Raw genomic sequence first — 17,787 nt, forward strand, 5'->3', positions numbered from 1 at the left:
AACTTTTAAGGAATGAGAAGTTTCTTTTTATGGATGAGCAGAGAAAGTGGGTTCTTGAGATGGAATCTACTCCTGGTGAAGATACTGTGAAGACTGTTGAAATGACATGAAAAACTTAGTTGATGAAGCAGTGGCAGGGTTTGAGAGGACTGACTCCAATTTTGAAAGAAGCTCTACTGTGGGTAAAATGCTATCAAACATCATTGCGGGCTACCAAGAAATAGTTCGTGATAGGAAGAGTCAATCAAAGCAGCAAACTTCACTGCTGTCTTATTTTAAGAAACTGCCGCTGCCAGCCCAGCCTTCAGCACCACCACCCTGATCAGCCAGCAGCCACCAACACTGAGGCAAGACCCTCCACCAGCACAAAGACTGACTCGCTGAAGTCTCAGATGATGGTTAGCATTTTTTAGCAATAAAGTATTTTTTAATTAAAGTCTGTACATTGTTTTTTTACACATAATCCTATCACACACTTAACAGACTACAGTATAGCGTAAACATAACTTTTATATGCACTGGGAAACCAAAACATTCCTGTGACTGGCTTTATTGTGATGGTCTGGAACTGAACCCCCAATATCTCAGAGGAATGCCTGTAAGTTGGACTGAGGCAACTCCAGAAGACCCAAAGCGTTCCAGCAGCGCACCTGAACCCAGTGTTACTCCCTCCTCTAAGCCAGAGGAGAGACTGAGGCTCCTTGCCATCATCTCTGAGGTTTCCTAAATCCGCAAATGATTATTTTGAAATTTTGTCTGATGTCTGACTAAAAAAAAGAAAAAGACCTGCACAGTAGTAACCCCAAGAAAAATGCCCAAAGCAAATGCCTCCCACTCAAGTGAACAGAACTCTAACTTGCAACAAGGAAAGGAGTGTAGTAGCACAAGGCAGAGAAACTGAAAATACAGGGTATGCCTAAAGGCTAACCTTTCCATAACTAAATCAGGTCTTTTCCTTGTCTTCTTGCTTTTCTTCTCTTTTTGCTCTTTAAAAAGCACTTTTCAAAAATCCCACACAGAAACTATAGCCAGTAGCTTCCTTTAGGTTGGCAGTATTTCTAAGAATAATACAACAGCCACAATTTATGGAGCTCTGACTCTGTGCCGGGCACGGCACAATGGCTTTACATACTAAATGTTAAGAAAGGCAGGCGGTATTATCCCCATTTTAAAGATGAGGAAATTGAGATTTACAAAGGAATATATAGGTACCAAAAGGCAGTTATGATTCAAACCTAAAGATCTGTTGATTCCAAAGGTCTTTTAATACTATGTTATCTACTGCCTTTACTTACCATTATTTTTCAGATACTTTGTCTATTGCACAGTAGTGGGTGTTTTTTCAGTCTTGCCTCCTAATCCATTATACTAATTTATTTTCTATTTTTCTCTTCTCACAGGTCTTTTTTTTGACTATACTTTTTTACTTAAAAAGTAAAACAAAAATGACAATCACACACTAGTTAATTGTTTCAGATGGACAACTGGCATATATAAGCACAGACCAAAATGTAAATTCTTTCAATAGACTCAACAGTAAAAGCTGAATTATAGGCTTTTTATCCATCATGCTCTACAGGAATCAAAAAGACACTTTCCTTATTATTAAAAATTCAGTGTACATTTACGATGTACTAAGAGTACTGTGCTAGGCTCCATAGGAACTAGAACATGAGGAAGGCTTGGTCTGTGCCTTTGAAGAACTCAGAGACACTAGTTTGTTGTGGGAGCGGAAGTGGTAACACAAACACTTTTATTACAATGTGAGAAATGCTGAAACAAGTACAGAGTGCTGTGTGGCAGAGAATAGGGGTGATGCTGTTAGTACGTGCTATAGGAAAGGAGGGAGCAAAGGTAGGAGACATGGGTATATGTTTCCATAACAACAATCCAAATGCAATTACTACTGGTTTGTCACTCTTTTACTCACTAAGTCATTTGATTATCTATAATAAAATGAAATTTCAAACTCAACTGCCCATCTATTCAAAATTTCTACTGTACTTTAATTCCTCCTTAGCCTTACCTGTTCTGGAAGAGGCCTAGGTCACATCCCATCACCTTAGCAAAGCCTTCTGACTCCCCCCAGAAAGTGAGTCTTTCCCTCTGCTGTTCACATACCTTTTTGATAGCACTTTCCAACCTATTTTAATTATTTATGTCCTCTCTTATCTGTAGAGGCACTTATTCTTCTTTGTATCAGACTGAGGAGACACTTGGTAATCATTCACTTAATCAATGGAGTTCAACTCTATTACAGATCAACATCTGGACAACTGGCATGTGTGATGAAGCATAAACTATATACTGCTATATATACATCGTTTTAAGTTCTGATCTGAAGATGATGGAGCAGTAAAAGAGAGCTGATACTATCAATGTTTTCATTAAACACACACACAGATCAGGTTTAAAGTATTTAAGTTGCATTTTAGAATCAGTTTAAGTCATCTGGATGAAAAGTCATATGGAGGACTCTGCCACTGTCCTTGATGGTCACACCACACAATCTGTTTGCCTCATGAGGCTCATCTTGGCCAAAAACAGACACGAAAGTGGAGGAATTAAGATGTGTGGGCTTAACCGAAGAAGGTATTACAGCCAACTGTTTCTCTTTTTAAATGTGAATATGTGAACTTTTAAGGTTAAGTGAACTGACCTACATGATATTCGAGAGGGGTACAGAGATTTAATAATCCTGCCAGTAATCACGTGAATGTCCCTGAAAAACACGGCAAATAATATGCTGCTAACTAAACAGCTCTGAAAGGTTCTATAACTGTGAAGCCTGAAAGCAAGAGTCCATAGAACATTACTCTAACCCATCCTGTGTCACTTGGTTATGGTCCTTCAGGAATTCTGGACCCTGAAGTCCAGGGTACGACAGGCTCAATGGTCAATCTGCGCCTCACTGGAGGCACTGTCACCTGGACCAGTCACACTGGGATTGCGTGTGTGGGCAGGGGAGGGAGTGGGAAGAAGTACACTTCTGGCAGGTATGGTTAAAAAAGTCCCTTCAGGCCATCAAGCACTGGCTTAATCAAGATCATATGACAAGAAATAGTTAATTATTAAATATTATGAGACAGCTAGATGGTATCTTGAGAGAATTTGATCCAGACTCCTCTTTCATGTATGAGAAACTAAGCAGGATGGAGGGTTGTTTATTCTTAAATGGCTCCAGGAGCAGATACTATACCTTATTCATAGTTTTGTATACTATGAGTATACTATGAGTTCCCAGCAGTTTCTAGCACATATTACTCCATAAATATTTGCTGAATAGATGAATAACTAAATTAGCCTCCTTTAGAAACTCATTTTAATGTTTTACCATCTTGACAATTAATACACTGTTTTTGAAATTCAACAAAATGTTTATGTCTTAAATTAAGCCTATAACATACTTTTTCTTTTCAGCCTTCAACACTACCCACCAGTCTGGTGACAGGAGTTCCAACTAACAGCTACAGGCAATGGGTTGTAAGAAGTCTCTGAGGCTTGTGAGCTTGGAGTTTCCTCAGAAGCCACCACTCCCAACATGGATCCTATGAAAGGATTCTCAGGTTCCAAACTGACAATATTCAACACCCAGCAAGAGTAAAATATGCTTTTCTAGCTTTGGTGATTGATCCTATAATCTCTTTTTATTAATAATATCTTTTACTCTTAAATCATATGCCCCACAACTGAATTTAATTCATTTTATTGGAATGGTTCATGTATGAATGCTCTTATTAAACAAACAAAAATCGAAAGTCTATCACGTAAACTCATCCCTGTTTCTACCATTAAAATCAAGTTAAATGGTTAAACAATTAGGGAACTATATGCTTCCATACCTTATGAATTCCATTCAAGTACGCATGGAATTTGTTTCACTTAACTTTTAATATACAAAGGGAAAAACAAAAAAAGCCTCATGCTTAATCTAACTACATTCTGAACTGATAAAATCTACTTAAAAATCACCCTTAAGATTTTACAATACGATAATTTCTAAAGACAACAAATTTCCTTACTTGAGCTGAGTACCTTTAGGACAAAACTGCAGTCGGTCAAAATCTTTAAAAGATAAAAAAGAATCAATAATTACTCATGACTTGTACACAACAAATCAATTATTTTCAAACAAAGTCACTCTAACGGGATAAGTTGGCACTTACCAAGTCCACATTCCCCTATTGCTACAACTTTCCCCTTGTTGTTTTCAGCGAGATTTAGTAACTCCATCAAGTAAAGATCAGGGTTATTCTTTTCAAATTCATCACATCTTGTAGGATGACACCCAACTGTACTGAAAAACATATCTAGCACAAAATAATGTCTTAGGATTATTTTCAAAATATTTTTTCATATTTAATATGCAAAAATGATATAATATCAAATAATTTCAACTTGTCAGTTTTTAACAATACCCATAAACTAGTCAAACTACCAGAATTGCACTGGGTTAATCACATAAGAATTTTTGGAATACTAACAAAGTAGGACATGAATATGAAAATTGCCTTAATGTACTGGTAAAAATAATTCAACTCTTCCAAAGTTTGGTATTTACTGAGCCTTCTGAATGGAAAATGAAACAATTTCTTAGGTAATGACATTTCATTCTACAATTTTATCTTTAATATTCACTGTTTACGTGACTCAGGTTTCATGTATTAACAGTTAAAATGCACTCCTTTCCCTTAAAAAGGGTAACAGAGGTGGAAGTAGAATTCTTTTTCTAATAGAAAATAAAGCTCACTTATTTGGAGGCTGTACTTTGGTATCTTAATTGTATGGAACACAAGTGTGAGGTTGAAAAGGGCTTAAAAAGCTTAAGGCGCTTGCACCTGATGAACCCATGGGAGAGACCTATTGCCTTCCTCAGGCTCCCACGAATATATTCATGCATAAAAGGAGCTTTTAAAGCAGTGAGGTAGCAGGTGTACGCAGAGGAGTGGAAAAGGGTTGACAATGGAGATCCGAGAACTTTTAAAAGCATATCTGTTTGGGGAATAACAAGTATGCAAGATAATATTCTTATACACATCAAAAGCTTCTGGGAAGATGATTATTTTTATGACTTTAATCACTAAGAAAAAGTGTCAGTGGATCCTGAAGAGAAGTATGCATTTTAGAAAGATTTCAATAAAAAACAGCTTTTAATGAATAAACCAGTATTTTGAAAAATAACATGGAATGCCTAATTCTTCAGTGTCTAGCACATGAAGTATGCTCCCTGCTGCTCCCCAGCAAAAAACAAACCAAAAAAAGGTTAGGTACATGAATGCCAGGTAAAGGAGGTGTTTTATGTAACTAGGATTCTTGTAGGAATCAACTCCAAAACTTTACAGACTTTAAATAAATGCAAATATATGAACATAAAGTGAGCATATGAGGGATTATACATTATATTATTATTTGCATTCCTGGGGCCTTGCACAGTGTCTCTGATCTGCATGATGAATATTTATAAATATTTATAAATGATAAATGATCTTTCACAGCCTAAGTTAAAAAAGAGCAAATAAAAAGCAACTCATATCTTAAACACATTATGGCATATACACAAAAATTCTACATCAGGAATATCTGAGGTTAAATTTTATGCCTAGTGAACTTAATTCTCATTAACTGAAATCTTAAAATAATCCTTATTAAATACAAGAGGGTTCATCAAGCATCTGATATAACAATGGGTACTTTCAATTTTTTCATCTTAATCGTGTCACACTGAAATTGGTCTATCTTCCTGTTGTGTCTACAGTATCTGTACCTGAGGCAGTTCTCAGAAAGACTTCTTCAAAATAACTTAATTCACATTTTGGGGAGTAAAAGTAATATGAGGATACCATTTGTCTGTGCCAAATGCAGTGCATCTTTACTGTCTTGTAGATTTCCACCTGTAATCACAAACTGAAACAGAAAGAAATAAGTCCACTTTAACAGGGTGTCAACCACAGTTTCCCAAACGTGCTTTCCTGCTGCTTTTTTCCAGAATGCTTCTCTGTCACATACCAACCCTCCTTTAAAAATTCAGCTGAAAGATCACCTCCTGTGCAGAGTGGATCCTGAATACCCTCTCCACGTGCGCACACACGCACACGCACACACACATACACACACTACAAAGAATTTGTGACTCCTACTAAAATGTATTCACGTGTCTGTCTTTCCTATTAGACCACGAGTTTCTTGAGGACAGAGATCACATTAGGAAAGAATGAATAACTAAAAACTTCTGAATTTAGAATTATGTTAATCTAAATTAGAGATTCAATAGTGTTGACTAAACAGTTCTCCAGGTGTGGTCCTGGACTCTCCAGGGGATATGTTAGGTCAAAACTATTATCATAATAATACTAAGATGTTATTTGCCTATTCACTCTCACCTGTCACGCGTGTGCAGTCAAGTATTCCAGAGGCTACATGATGTGTAACATCACAAAAGACTGCAGCAACAGACATGAAAGCTCAGCAGTCTTCTATTAAGTCAGACATTTAAAAGATATTAAAAAAAATACAAATTCCACTCATGTCACTAAATATTTTTGGTTTAGAAAATACTTTTCATAAAAATATGCTATTTATTTTACATAATGGTCTACTGTTTTAAAATGAATTAATATATAGATACAGTTGACCCTTGAACAATGTGGAGGTTAGGGGCGCCACTGAAAATCTGTATATTACTTATAGTCGGCCCTCTGTATCAGGGGTTCCACATCTACATATTCACCCAACCTCAGGTCACGTAATACTGTAGTATTTACCACTGGAAAAAAATCTGTGTCTAAGTGAACTCACAGTTCAAACCACTGTTATTCAAAGACAACTGCATTTAAAACTTTTCTGTTTTAATCTCTAATACAATATATATCAATAGATAGAACCCACATAAGAGCTCTTTAGGGTCCTCAATAATCTTAAAGAATATGAAGGGGTCCTGAGGCCAAGTTTGACAATCACTGGATTAATGTATATTGATAAAATTCTTTGTAGGGAAATGTATAGCTCTTGGCAAGGAAGCCCTTCTACAGAGGTAGCTATCAGAGTCCACTGCAGTTAGAACACCATCTTTGCTAACCTGTTTAAGGGAAAATGTCACTAAAGAGCTATGTGTTGATGGTGACTACTGAGGCAGTGCTGCTTAAGTGCACATTCTTCTGAAGAAGTGATTTAAACACACTGAGGTATATATTTTAAAGCATACTTCAAGAGACTCACTGAGCTAAAATGAAGAATTCATTCTAGGTACACACGTAAACAGAACACACAGAAAACACAGGAGATAGTGCAAATGATAAACAGACATTTTCACAGAGTGATAAACTTCTGAAATGATAGACACTGAGTATCTATTCTGTCTGTAAAACATAGTATATATTAACAAAAATATTGAGAAAACTATTGTTTACTAACACTACCTAATTCTTTAATAAAGGATGAGGTGGGGACTTGCCTGGTGGCACAGTGGTTAAGAATCCGCCTGTCAATGCAGGGGACACGGGATCGATCCCTGGTCCCAGAAGATCCCACGTGCCGCGGAGCCACTAACCCCGTGTGCCACAACTACTGAGCCTGCGCTCTAGAGCCCGCGAGCCACAACTACTGAGCCCGCATGCCACAACTACTGAAGCCTGCGTGCCTAGAGCCCGTGCTCCGCAACAAGAGAACCAACCGCAATGAGAAGCCCACGCACCACAATGAAGAGTAGCCCCCAATCGCCACAACTAGAGAAAGCCTGCGCACAGCAATGAAGACCCAACACAGCCAAAAATAAATTAATTAAAATAAAATACTCTGTAATGTCCTATGTGGGAAAAGAATCTAAAAAAGAGTGGATATATGTATAACTGATTCACTTTGCTGTACACCTGAAACATGTTATAAATCAACCGTATGCCAATAAAAATTAAAAAAAAAAAGGATCAGGTGCCCACATCCAGTTTTCAATTATGTAAAATAGTTTGTAATCAAATCTAAGGACAAGACTAAGGGACATATACTTTCCTCTCCCAGTTTACGATGATGACAATGATGATGACGACAATGACAGCTTCCACTATAAACATAATAAATGTTGCTTACTTTATGCCAGGTACAATATCAACTGCTTTGCATTCTATATTTTATTTAATCTTCACAACAATTCTGTTTATTAGCTATTATTATCATTCTTGATTTAGGGATGAGAAAACTGAAGTCTAGAGAGATGAAGCACCCCAGGTTACAAAGCTCTGAAGAAGGAAGCTGGGGCTGGAACCAAGGTTTGTGATGCTGTAACTGTGCTTTTAATCACTACCATAAAGCTACAAGGCATTGGATTAAATTTCAGTTTGGAACCATGTCCAAGTAAATTTGATTTCAGTTCTTCAGTTCAGTCATTCCTAAATCCATGTGGGTGTTATAAATGTTAAGATTAAACTATTCATGGATGACACACGAAAACTGTCTACGAAAATTGTCTCCTGCCATATCAGTCAACACAGGATGTTATGGTCATCAAGCCCTCAGCCACTGCAGCCGCCTCAGACTGTGCACCCTGAGGAGACTCAGGATGGCGAAAAACAGGATACTTGCTCTAGATAGTGAAGGTGCACATCAAAGGAATGATTTCAATGAGCCCAGACTCTTGCATCTTCCCATATGTAGAAAAGTGCTAAATTCATTAACTTGAGATTTTTTTCTTTAACTAGGAGTAATCTTTTGATGTTCCACTACCTGTTTTTTGTTGTTGTTGTTTTGGGTATTTTGGCGAAACTCCCATATATCCTGGCTCCTCCCTTCCCTCTTCGGAGCAGTCCCTCAGAGCCACCTGAGAGGATTAGGCAACTACTAGTTGCCTCTTAAGAAGCCTGGTAATTCAGCAAGTATGCCAAATAAAACATAATTCTCAACCTTTAGGTTATGCAGTTTTTTTCAGTTGACAAAATTTAGGAGCTTGGTATTTCAGAGTTTGCAGAAAAACATTTTATAAAGTGATTTACCAAGCAAAGAATGACCACATAATGAGAAATTATGTTGTAACTTTTATCCTTATTACTTCTGAATAATAACTAATATAATTTTAGAGTTGGAGACTACAGAACTCATTTAGCCAGGAGTATCACTTTTTAAAACTGAGGTTTATTTAACTTAGAAACAGTAGCTACTAAGTGCCCTGATACACTATGGAGCTTAATCTTTTTTTTTTTTTTTTTTTTTAATATTTATTTATTTGGCTGTGCTGGGTCTTAGTTGCGGCATGCGGGTTCTTTTAGTTGCTGCATGTGGGATCTCGTTCCCTGACCAGGGATCGAAGCAAGGCCCCCTGCTTTGGGAGCGTGCAGTCTTACCCACTGGACCACCAGGGAAGTCCCCTTTGGAACTTAATCTTATTTCTTGTGTGCATGTGTGGGCTAGCTTGCTACTTAAAAAAAATACTGATTAAAAAGAAATATATATTCAAAAAATTTGACACCAAACTAAAATTCTTTTGCTTAGAACACTCTAAAAGTAGTAGGAATTCTCCTGATTATCAAATTACCACCATAAAAATTAAAGTGTTCTCTCAGTTATTTGAAATGTTATACATGGTATAAAAGCTAAACTTGGTGATTAGATACATGTCTTTTTGATGATTGCTTACTTCTAACAAACGCTAAATTGTTACAAAATCTACTAACAGTTGCCTCTTAAGAAGCCTGGTAATTTAGATGCGTTTTAAAAAACTTTTCCAGGGAGACTTGGCCATTTACTACACTTCTGATCACATGGAAGATCCACTCACAAGGTTTGTGTCACTTAAATTGCTGAGAACAGAATATTTTGATATTTTATTTCATTAACTTGATAACATTACATGTTGACGATACATATCACAAAATGCTAAATGTGGTTTGGCTTTCTCTTCTTTTCTGCAGTATTTTAACCAAAATTTAGTTTTTTAAAAAAAAAACCCATAAGGGTAACAAAAATGAAATGTTACCTTTTTAACACCAATCTGAACAGCTCTCTCTATTACATCCCGTAAGTCATCTGTAAAAGATGAACCCCACATTAAGAAAATGTAACTATAAATTCACTTACCCATAATTTAGTTATCCTTTATTAAAAGAAAAATACATAGAAAAATCATATTTACTGAAGTCAAATCAATACTATTTGATGAGTGCTTATCATATAAGCAAAGACCTAGCGATACTTTAAAAAAAAAAGAAACCCATATAAGGCAAAATAGATGAACAGTTATCCATTCAATTGTATTTTTATTCTGTTGACCACAAAGGGGAAAAGTCTGTTTGGCTTTATGGTTTGCCTTTTATGCATATGGTTATCTAAAGTTCTATATTCAAAGTTATAAACTTCTACAGATAAGAATGGCTTGATAACACTTTGTTGTAATAGGTATTTTATAAATGTTCATGATCATGTTTTACCAATATAGCTTATATGTGTTTCACTTTGTTTATAGTTTTATCCAAGATGCATAATAAATTCTTTAATATTTCAATTGTAAGAGTGGATGAAGCTTCTTATGGTCTCCCTTGAGTCAGAAAGTTTGTCTTCACAGATAAACTGTTTACCTTAATAAAAGAAACATTTACCTTGATGCTTTTGAACCCCCCTATAAATTCCTCTGAACACAGGATCTGTCAAGTTGATACCAATGTCTGTAGAAAGCAAAAATAAAACACATGATCATTAAGAGCCTCTATTTGAAACTTTTACTTTAAAGAAAAGGTCCTGTTACTAACCTTTTCATTCACACATTCATTCATTCAAACAAAATCTAAGTGCCTACTGTTTGTCAGTCACTATGCTAGACACCTGGGATACAAAGATGAAAGATATTAAGTCCTGCTCTCAAGAAACTCACTGTAGAATTGGGAAGGCATTCCCATTAACAATTAAGAAATCACAAGTAGATACTAGCACGGTGGGACACAGAGGAGGCCCACCCAACTTAGTCTGGTAGTTAGCCCATAAGGGGCTTCCAGAAAGAATGGATTCTTGAACTGAATCTTAAAGGATGAGTTGGAATTACCCAGTAGAAGACAGGAAATTGCAGATAAGAGGAAGCAGCAAAAGCAAAGCTTCTGGGGTCTGAAATAGCACAGTGATCATGGAGAGCTGTTACAGGCTGTTCTGACTGGTGGAGAGAAGTGTAGGGAAGGGAGTGACCAGAAAAGGGCAGCCTCAGCTGTGTTACAGACACTTGTGTTTAAAATACCAGATGCAACAAGAAGCACTGATGGCTTCTAAGATTTGTATTCTGGACATCTCATTCTGGTGTCTTTGTAGAAGGTGGGATTAAAGGGGGCAAATGGAGTCAGGATAGTTTACTTGGAAACAGGCAAGAGCTCATATCTGCAATGAAGAGAACCTGAATTAGGGTAATACGAGTGGAGATGCAGAGAGGGCAATAAATTATTTATTTCCTTTATTCACCAAATACTTATGAAGACCAACACTATGTCAAATACTATGTAAGGAGTTAGGGGGTGATGAACAAGACCTGACGCTTGGTCCCTGCCTTCCAGGAATTCACAGTCTATATGGGAACTACGAATAATTCGTGATATATAAGAAGCTGGACTGTGAGCAACATGAGGCAAGAAATGTTTATCTTCTTCAATGCTGTATCCCTAGAACCTAGCACGATAGCTGGTATATAGTAGGATCTCTATACACTTGTTTTTTTAAAAATTTACTTATTTTTGGCTGCGTGGCTGCGTGTGGGCTTTCTCTAGTTGCGGCGAGCGGGGGCTACTTTGTTGCGGTGCGCAGGCTTCTCATTGCAGTGGCTTCTCTTGTTGCAGAGCACGGGCTCTAGGGCACACGGGCTTCAGTAGTTGTGGCTCGCGGGCTCTAGAGCACAGGCTCAGTAGTTGTGGCACACGGGCTTAATTGCTCCGTGGCATGTAGGATCTTCCCGGACCAGGGCTTGAACCCGTGTCTCATGCATTGGCAGGCGGATTCTTAACCACTGTGCCACTAGGGAAGCCCTCTCTATACACTTTTAAGCCTGTAAATAATTATTTTACAGCTTTGTGCTTTGGAGCACAAAGAAGTAGCACTAACAGTTTTGGCAAGAATGATGAAAAAGGTTCACATAAGAGCTAGATCTTGAAAGCTAAAGCTTAGAAGCTGACAAACAGAAGAGGCATTCTACATACAGGTGTGTGTAGGTACACACTGCATCCGGAGAACTGGAAGAGACTCACTGTGCCTGTGGAGCTGAGGTTCACAATGCAGAGCGATTCTGCAGTGCCTCTCTTCTAACCTCTCCCCTCCCAGCCTTCCCCCACCCCAACATTCAGCAATGTCTGTATTCATTTCTAGTTGTCACACAGAGGGGAGTGCAACTGGCATCTAGGCTTGAGGCCATGGGTGCTGCTAAATATCCTACAATGCACAGGATAGCCTCTCACAACAAAGAAAAATCTTACCCCCACACCAAGTGCTGTTCTTGATAAATCCTGCTGCAGAGTGTAAGGCGACGAGGGGAATAAAGAGATGTGAAGTCAGCTTGTGATGGCCATGGGCAACAAAAACACCTTCCCTATGTAAAATATACACCCTTTAGCTTTTAGCACTAGGAGAACCTCCAAGTTCATGGTTGGGTAGGACAATTGCCTACCCACAGACCCCCAAATTATTTCTGCTGAGTTTCAGCTGCTTCTTGGTATATTCTCACTGATTTCTACCAAGCTAGCCCTCCACAAGCTGTGCTGCTTCAACATTAAGCCAGACCTTGAAAGATGAATGGGAATTTGGATAATCCAAGAGACGGTGGGGAGAGTATTCTAGTCATTTGTAACAGCAAGAGAAAGGCACAATGCAAAAAACTTCAAAGATATTTGGGCAACAGCATATATGTCAATAGAGGGTAGGAGATGAATTCACAATTGATACCCTTTATAGGGCTATTAACACACAAATGTTACCGAATACTATAAATACAAGGTAGGGGTTCAGTGGAATGGCCCAAATCACAAGAAATCAGCATCTACTTTCTTTTCAAGTAAGGAAAGGGGCAGACTGAGAAAGGAACCCAGGGAAGGGTGCAGAGGTCTTTCTGCCTGCAATACCCCTTCATACGCTCAGTCTACGGTCACCCGCCACGGATGGGCATTAGGAACACAGAAATGGCCTGTGTCTCTTCTGGCCCATTTTACCCCTTTGTGCAGCAAAGAGATCAGAATTTTTCTAAAGCAATCTTTTGCTAGAAAACAAAGTGAAAAACAAATGAAACAGCAAGCAAATTTAACTAGCGAACTTTATGATACTAATTTTAAAAGCAAATTGAAGATTAACTTGGAGGCTCAGTTTATGAAGCCTTCCCGTGTCCCTGTCTCAACCCTAACAGGAATGGATGCTAAATCGTTCTTCCATGCTCTGAGGCCAACTCCAGGTGATGGATGCTGCTGCTTCTTAGAACCTGCCTCTTCCTGACGTGGGTCAGTCTTTGAGGCCCCGAGTCATAGTGTACATCAAAGATCTATATTCAGCTTTGGACCCAGGTGAGCCTTGGGCTTTACGATATCCTGCACTGGCTCAGCCACTAATTTCTTCCTTTTTACGTAGGAATCTCTTGTGACTTATAGCTCTTGGCCCTTTCCTTTCTGACATGTGGTTTGCCTGAAGTGTATTCCCCAGCCAGTTATTAAAGCTGCTTTCTATCCTCTGATGAATAGGCTGCTTCACCTTAGTCAAGTTTGGTGAAGGGGCTCAGGATGTCACCCCAAAATATGCTGCTTTGCCATATTGGTTATTTTGAGCTGAAGGCACTTAAGAAACAGCAAATGCAGGAAAGGATCCCTAATCTCTCCTTTTCTACCTAAAATAGGTCATAAAATTTCCCATGAGAAAGGTACTCTCCCTGTACCAGGAACAGAAGAACATTCTTATCACCAGAGACTGGGAGTCAAGTGGAAATGGATCTGTACAACCAAACCCAAAATAACTCCTATCTTCCATTAGTTTCCCCATTTTTTCCTAGTCACTGTCCCACAATTTGCATAACTTAAGTCCCTTTGTCTTATCACATCCCCACTTGGCCGTTCGATAAGCTTTCTGGTCTAAAAGCTTCTTTGGGTCTTCATTTTCCTTTTGAAAACTCCCATGTATGTGAAAAAAAAAAAAAAAAGTATGCTTTTCTCCTGTTAATCTGCCTTATGTCAGTTTTATTCTTAGGCCCAGCCACAGAACCTAAGAGGGTAGGAGGAAGTTTTTCCTCCCCTATGCAGGCAAGTAGCTTCTTTTTCTGGACACTGTGATTCACTTCTGTCTCCTCTCTCCTATCCTGGGTGGCCTCTGGGCCTCTCACTCCCCACCCACCGACTCCCCAGAAAACACCAACAGAGTGATTAAGATAATTAACAAGTCAACATAGAGGCATCAAAGAAAAGTTCAAATTGATCATCAAAAAATATTCAATCTGTGAGCAACTTCCAAGAAATACAATAAAATGGGGAACTGCAGTTTTGAAAGACAATGGCTTTGGAATCAGAATTCTTGGAATTATGACTCATCAGCTGAATGATTTGGGGGCAATGAGTAGGCCTCTGAGCCTCAGTTTCCTCACTAATAGGGAGGGTGGGCATAAAATTTCTCCTTCCAGGAGTGAAATGTGGCTCAAATTGGAAAATGAATGTGAAAGTATCTTGCAAATTAAAAGCCTTATAAAATGTAATTATTATTAGTATTATTAGTATTATTACTGGGCACAGTATAAATTCTGTAACATGCGAACAACAAATGGAATTTTAGTCAACATTAGCTATACTGTCATACTACCTTAAGTGGTTAACACTCCCAATCAAGACCTCATTATTAAATAGCCAAATGTAAGTCAGTTTGGTTATGATTCAGGATGCAACCACGAAAATAAACCAGTCAAATCCTATTTATTTAACTTGTTCGAAATGTTCTGATATATAAGGGACAGTATCTTTTAAATTCAAAAATTCCTATCAGATGTATGCCTACTGTCAGTAAACTAAAAAAATTAAATCCTGTACAAACATCAACTTCTAGCTTGAAAAACTAAGTACATGAGAGGTAAGGGTGAGAGAGCATGACAGGAAGAAAAAAAGGCAAAGCAGAAAATCACTAACTCTGATTGGGGGGGGAATACTGAGGGATTCATACATTTAGTGGCATGCCATCTTATAAGGATAAGCAATGTTTCTTTTCCATTAATTTTCTCCTTAATTAGCTGGCTTTAAAAGCATTACTGCATTACTGCTAAAAACTGTTGCCAGTATTAATGAGTTTTATTTTTCAAAACAATAAAAGAGTGGAAAACTGTTTGTAACCAAAAGAAAAATACATCTCCAAACTGATGCCTCACTGGTCTCAATGAACCATGTCATACCACTGTCACCATGATCTAGGGATACAAAGGGACAGCAAGTAGAGAATTTACGATTGTTTTAGCCTTTAGATATAACTTCAAGTTTACAGGAAATAAAAGCGATTAGAGAACAAGCTAACCACCACTACATGGCAGACCAAGTTGCTTCTGCAAGGCAGTGCCATGAAGAAATGCGCTAGATCAAGGGGTTGGCAAGCTACGGCCTGCGTGCCATTGTCTATTTTTGTTTGCCCCTAAGGTAAGAATCATTTAAAAGTTGAAAAAAAAAGTCAAAAGAAGAATAGCTCTTATGACATGTAAAAATTATAAGAAACTAAGGTTTCACAGTGTTCACAAAGTTTTATTGGAACATGGCCACACCCATTTGTTTATATAGTATCTATCTATGGCTGTTTTTGAGTGACAGGTCAGAGTTGAGTAGTTGCAACTGATGTATGGCCTGCAAAATAAAAAATATATACCACATGACCCTTTAAGGGAAAGCTGGCCAATTTCTGTGCTAGATTCAAAATCTGAAGGACACTCAAATACATGGCTCCGGATTGGATATTGTTTTGGACAAGACCACCTTGTAAAAGAGGCTCCAGAGAGATCCTTTGCCCCTTCTTCCATGTGAGGACACAGAAAGAGGGCACCAGCCACGAACCAGGAAGAGGGTCCTCACCAGAATGTAATCATGCCAGCACTCTGATCTTAGATTTCCCAGCCTCCAGAACTATGAGAAGTAAATTTGTTGTTTATAAGCTACCCAGTCTGTGCTATTTTGTTACAACAGCTCAAAACGGACTAAGACAATCTATGGCATCACCTTCTCTCTCAATCTGTATATACCAAGTAGGTGGATTTTATCTCCTAAGCTCTCAATCCGTGCACTTTTTTCCATCTCCACTACCACCATAACACCTGAAGCAACCAACTCCAGCTTGGATGCTACTCTGACCCCCTTTCATTCTGTTCTCCACCTGACTGAAGGTTTCTTTTCATTCATAAATCAGATCATGGTACTCTTACCTGTCACTCCTGATACACCCTTAACATGGTAGGATCTTAGCTCTGCAAACCTCTAGCTGATTCTGTACAATTCTCCCTCCTCCCTCAACCCCTTCCCCATTTCTCTCTGCTCCAGACCCGCTGGTCTTCTTTCAGTTTCTCAAAAGTGCTATGCACCCTCCTGCCACAGAATGTTTGCACAGGCTGTTGTATTTGGAACCTTCCCCCTGCCTTCCTTTGCCTACTTAACTCTTAATCTTTCAGAGCTCAGTCCAAGTGACACTTCCTCAAGGAAGCCTTTTTAGACCTCCCAGTCTAAGTTCTGTTCCTCATCAAATGCCCAGAGAACCATATTCCTTTTCTTCAGTGCCCTCTTCTCTGTCACTGTGGTAAAGTCATTAGTGCACTTAAGAGGCTGTCTCCACCACTAGACTGTAACCTAGTTTCTACCCACCACTGAGTCCTAGCATTTAGCACATCAGGTGGCACACAGCAGAGATTCAGTAAATATTTGTAGAATGAATGAATGAATGAATGAATGACCAGGTTGCTCAAGGGAATCCAAGACAGGGAATAGAAAATAAGGTCCAGTCCCTAGCAAGATGGGATTTGTAAGAGATGGCCAGCAGCCCCAATCAGCCTGCTTCTAGGGACACAGTGCAGGATCAGAATCCCGTTAAAATAACACAACTACTGATAAATCTTAGATACCTAACAGCCCCCAGCTGGTTGGCCCCAAGGGGTAGTTGCTACTAATTACTGCCAGCTGCTCACTGGCTCATTTGGTGGGAGGGAGTGCAGAGGCTACTAGATAGGAATCACCTTAAACCTATGCTTCTCAAACGAGGGGTATTCCAGAGTATGTAACACCCTGAGATTCCCTGGAGTATCAATTTTACTTTGGAAGATTTAGGAGATAAAATACCTTTTAATTTTAAAAGCGCACTATGTTATTTCAAAGTTAAACACAGGACATCCAAAGAAATGTTGTAAATGCATCCAGATTTACACATCACTGCTGCCACCCCATCACCCCTGGTGATGTCCTTAAGTGACCTTTGGTGGGTGAGTTTCAGAGCATGAACCAGCCAGCATTGAAAAGAGAGCTTCCACTCCATCCCAAGTTCTATCAGTTTGCAATGATTAAGCATAGATTCTTATTGCTTTCAGACTGAGGATATAGTCATCTGTGGTATGATACTCAATGTCACAGAAATTAGTCTCAAGTATAACCGAGGACACAATGTTGAAGTGTCCTCTAGGAGGGAGCAATGTTTCCCATAAAACACAAATACATCTGCTTCCCGCCCTCCTTCCCCACATTAGAAACACTGGTTGTAGTTGTAAGGGGCAGCCATTGGTTACGTAATTTGAGAAGGGGGAAATTTAGGATTACAACCTGGTGATAGTCAGCTGTCCTAAATCAAAATCTAAGGCTGCTCTTA

The 17,787-nt window shown here is 38.7% G+C and overlaps 2 protein-coding genes across 8 annotated transcripts in view; one reads left to right on the forward strand and one right to left on the reverse strand.

The window, feature by feature from the left end:
* RNF139 (ring finger protein 139) overlaps nt 1-4,016 on the forward strand; it is a 37,929-nt gene extending 33,913 nt beyond the window's left edge. The window contains exon 2 of the mRNA XM_027132406.1: nt 3,421-4,016. Coding sequence (XP_026988207.1) covers nt 3,421-3,464 — 44 coding nt within the window. The 3' untranslated portion in view covers nt 3,465-4,016. The remainder of the gene's footprint in view (nt 1-3,420) is intronic.
* The window catches only part of TATDN1 (TatD DNase domain containing 1), a 38,390-nt gene that overhangs the window by 17,163 nt on the left and 3,440 nt on the right, over nt 1-17,787 (reverse strand). For 3 of the 7 annotated variants that reach the window (XR_003438351.1, XM_027132407.1, XM_027132408.1), the window contains exons 2-7: nt 12,423-12,535; nt 10,578-10,643; nt 9,959-10,008; nt 5,841-5,904; nt 4,167-4,310; nt 4,023-4,065 (exon numbers count right to left, since the gene is read on the reverse strand). Coding sequence is in view for 6 of the 7 variants with exons in the window: in XM_027132407.1 (XP_026988208.1) it covers nt 4,023-4,065; nt 4,167-4,310; nt 5,841-5,904; nt 9,959-10,008; nt 10,578-10,643; nt 12,423-12,535 (480 nt within the window). In the remaining variant the exon portion in view is untranslated. Of the gene's footprint in view, nt 1-4,022; nt 4,066-4,166; nt 4,311-5,764; nt 5,905-8,001; nt 8,054-9,958; nt 10,009-10,577; nt 10,644-12,422; nt 12,536-17,787 lie in introns of those variants that run through there. The other 4 variants (XM_027132413.1, XM_027132412.1, XM_027132409.1 and 1 more) reach the window with 4 other exon arrangements.

The sequence above is a fragment of the Aethalodelphis obliquidens genome, unplaced genomic scaffold (genome assembly GCF_003676395.1).
Source record: "Aethalodelphis obliquidens isolate GAN/ISIS:26980383/991018 unplaced genomic scaffold, ASM367639v1 scaffold41, whole genome shotgun sequence".
Taxonomy (NCBI): Eukaryota; Metazoa; Chordata; class Mammalia; order Artiodactyla; family Delphinidae; genus Aethalodelphis; species Aethalodelphis obliquidens.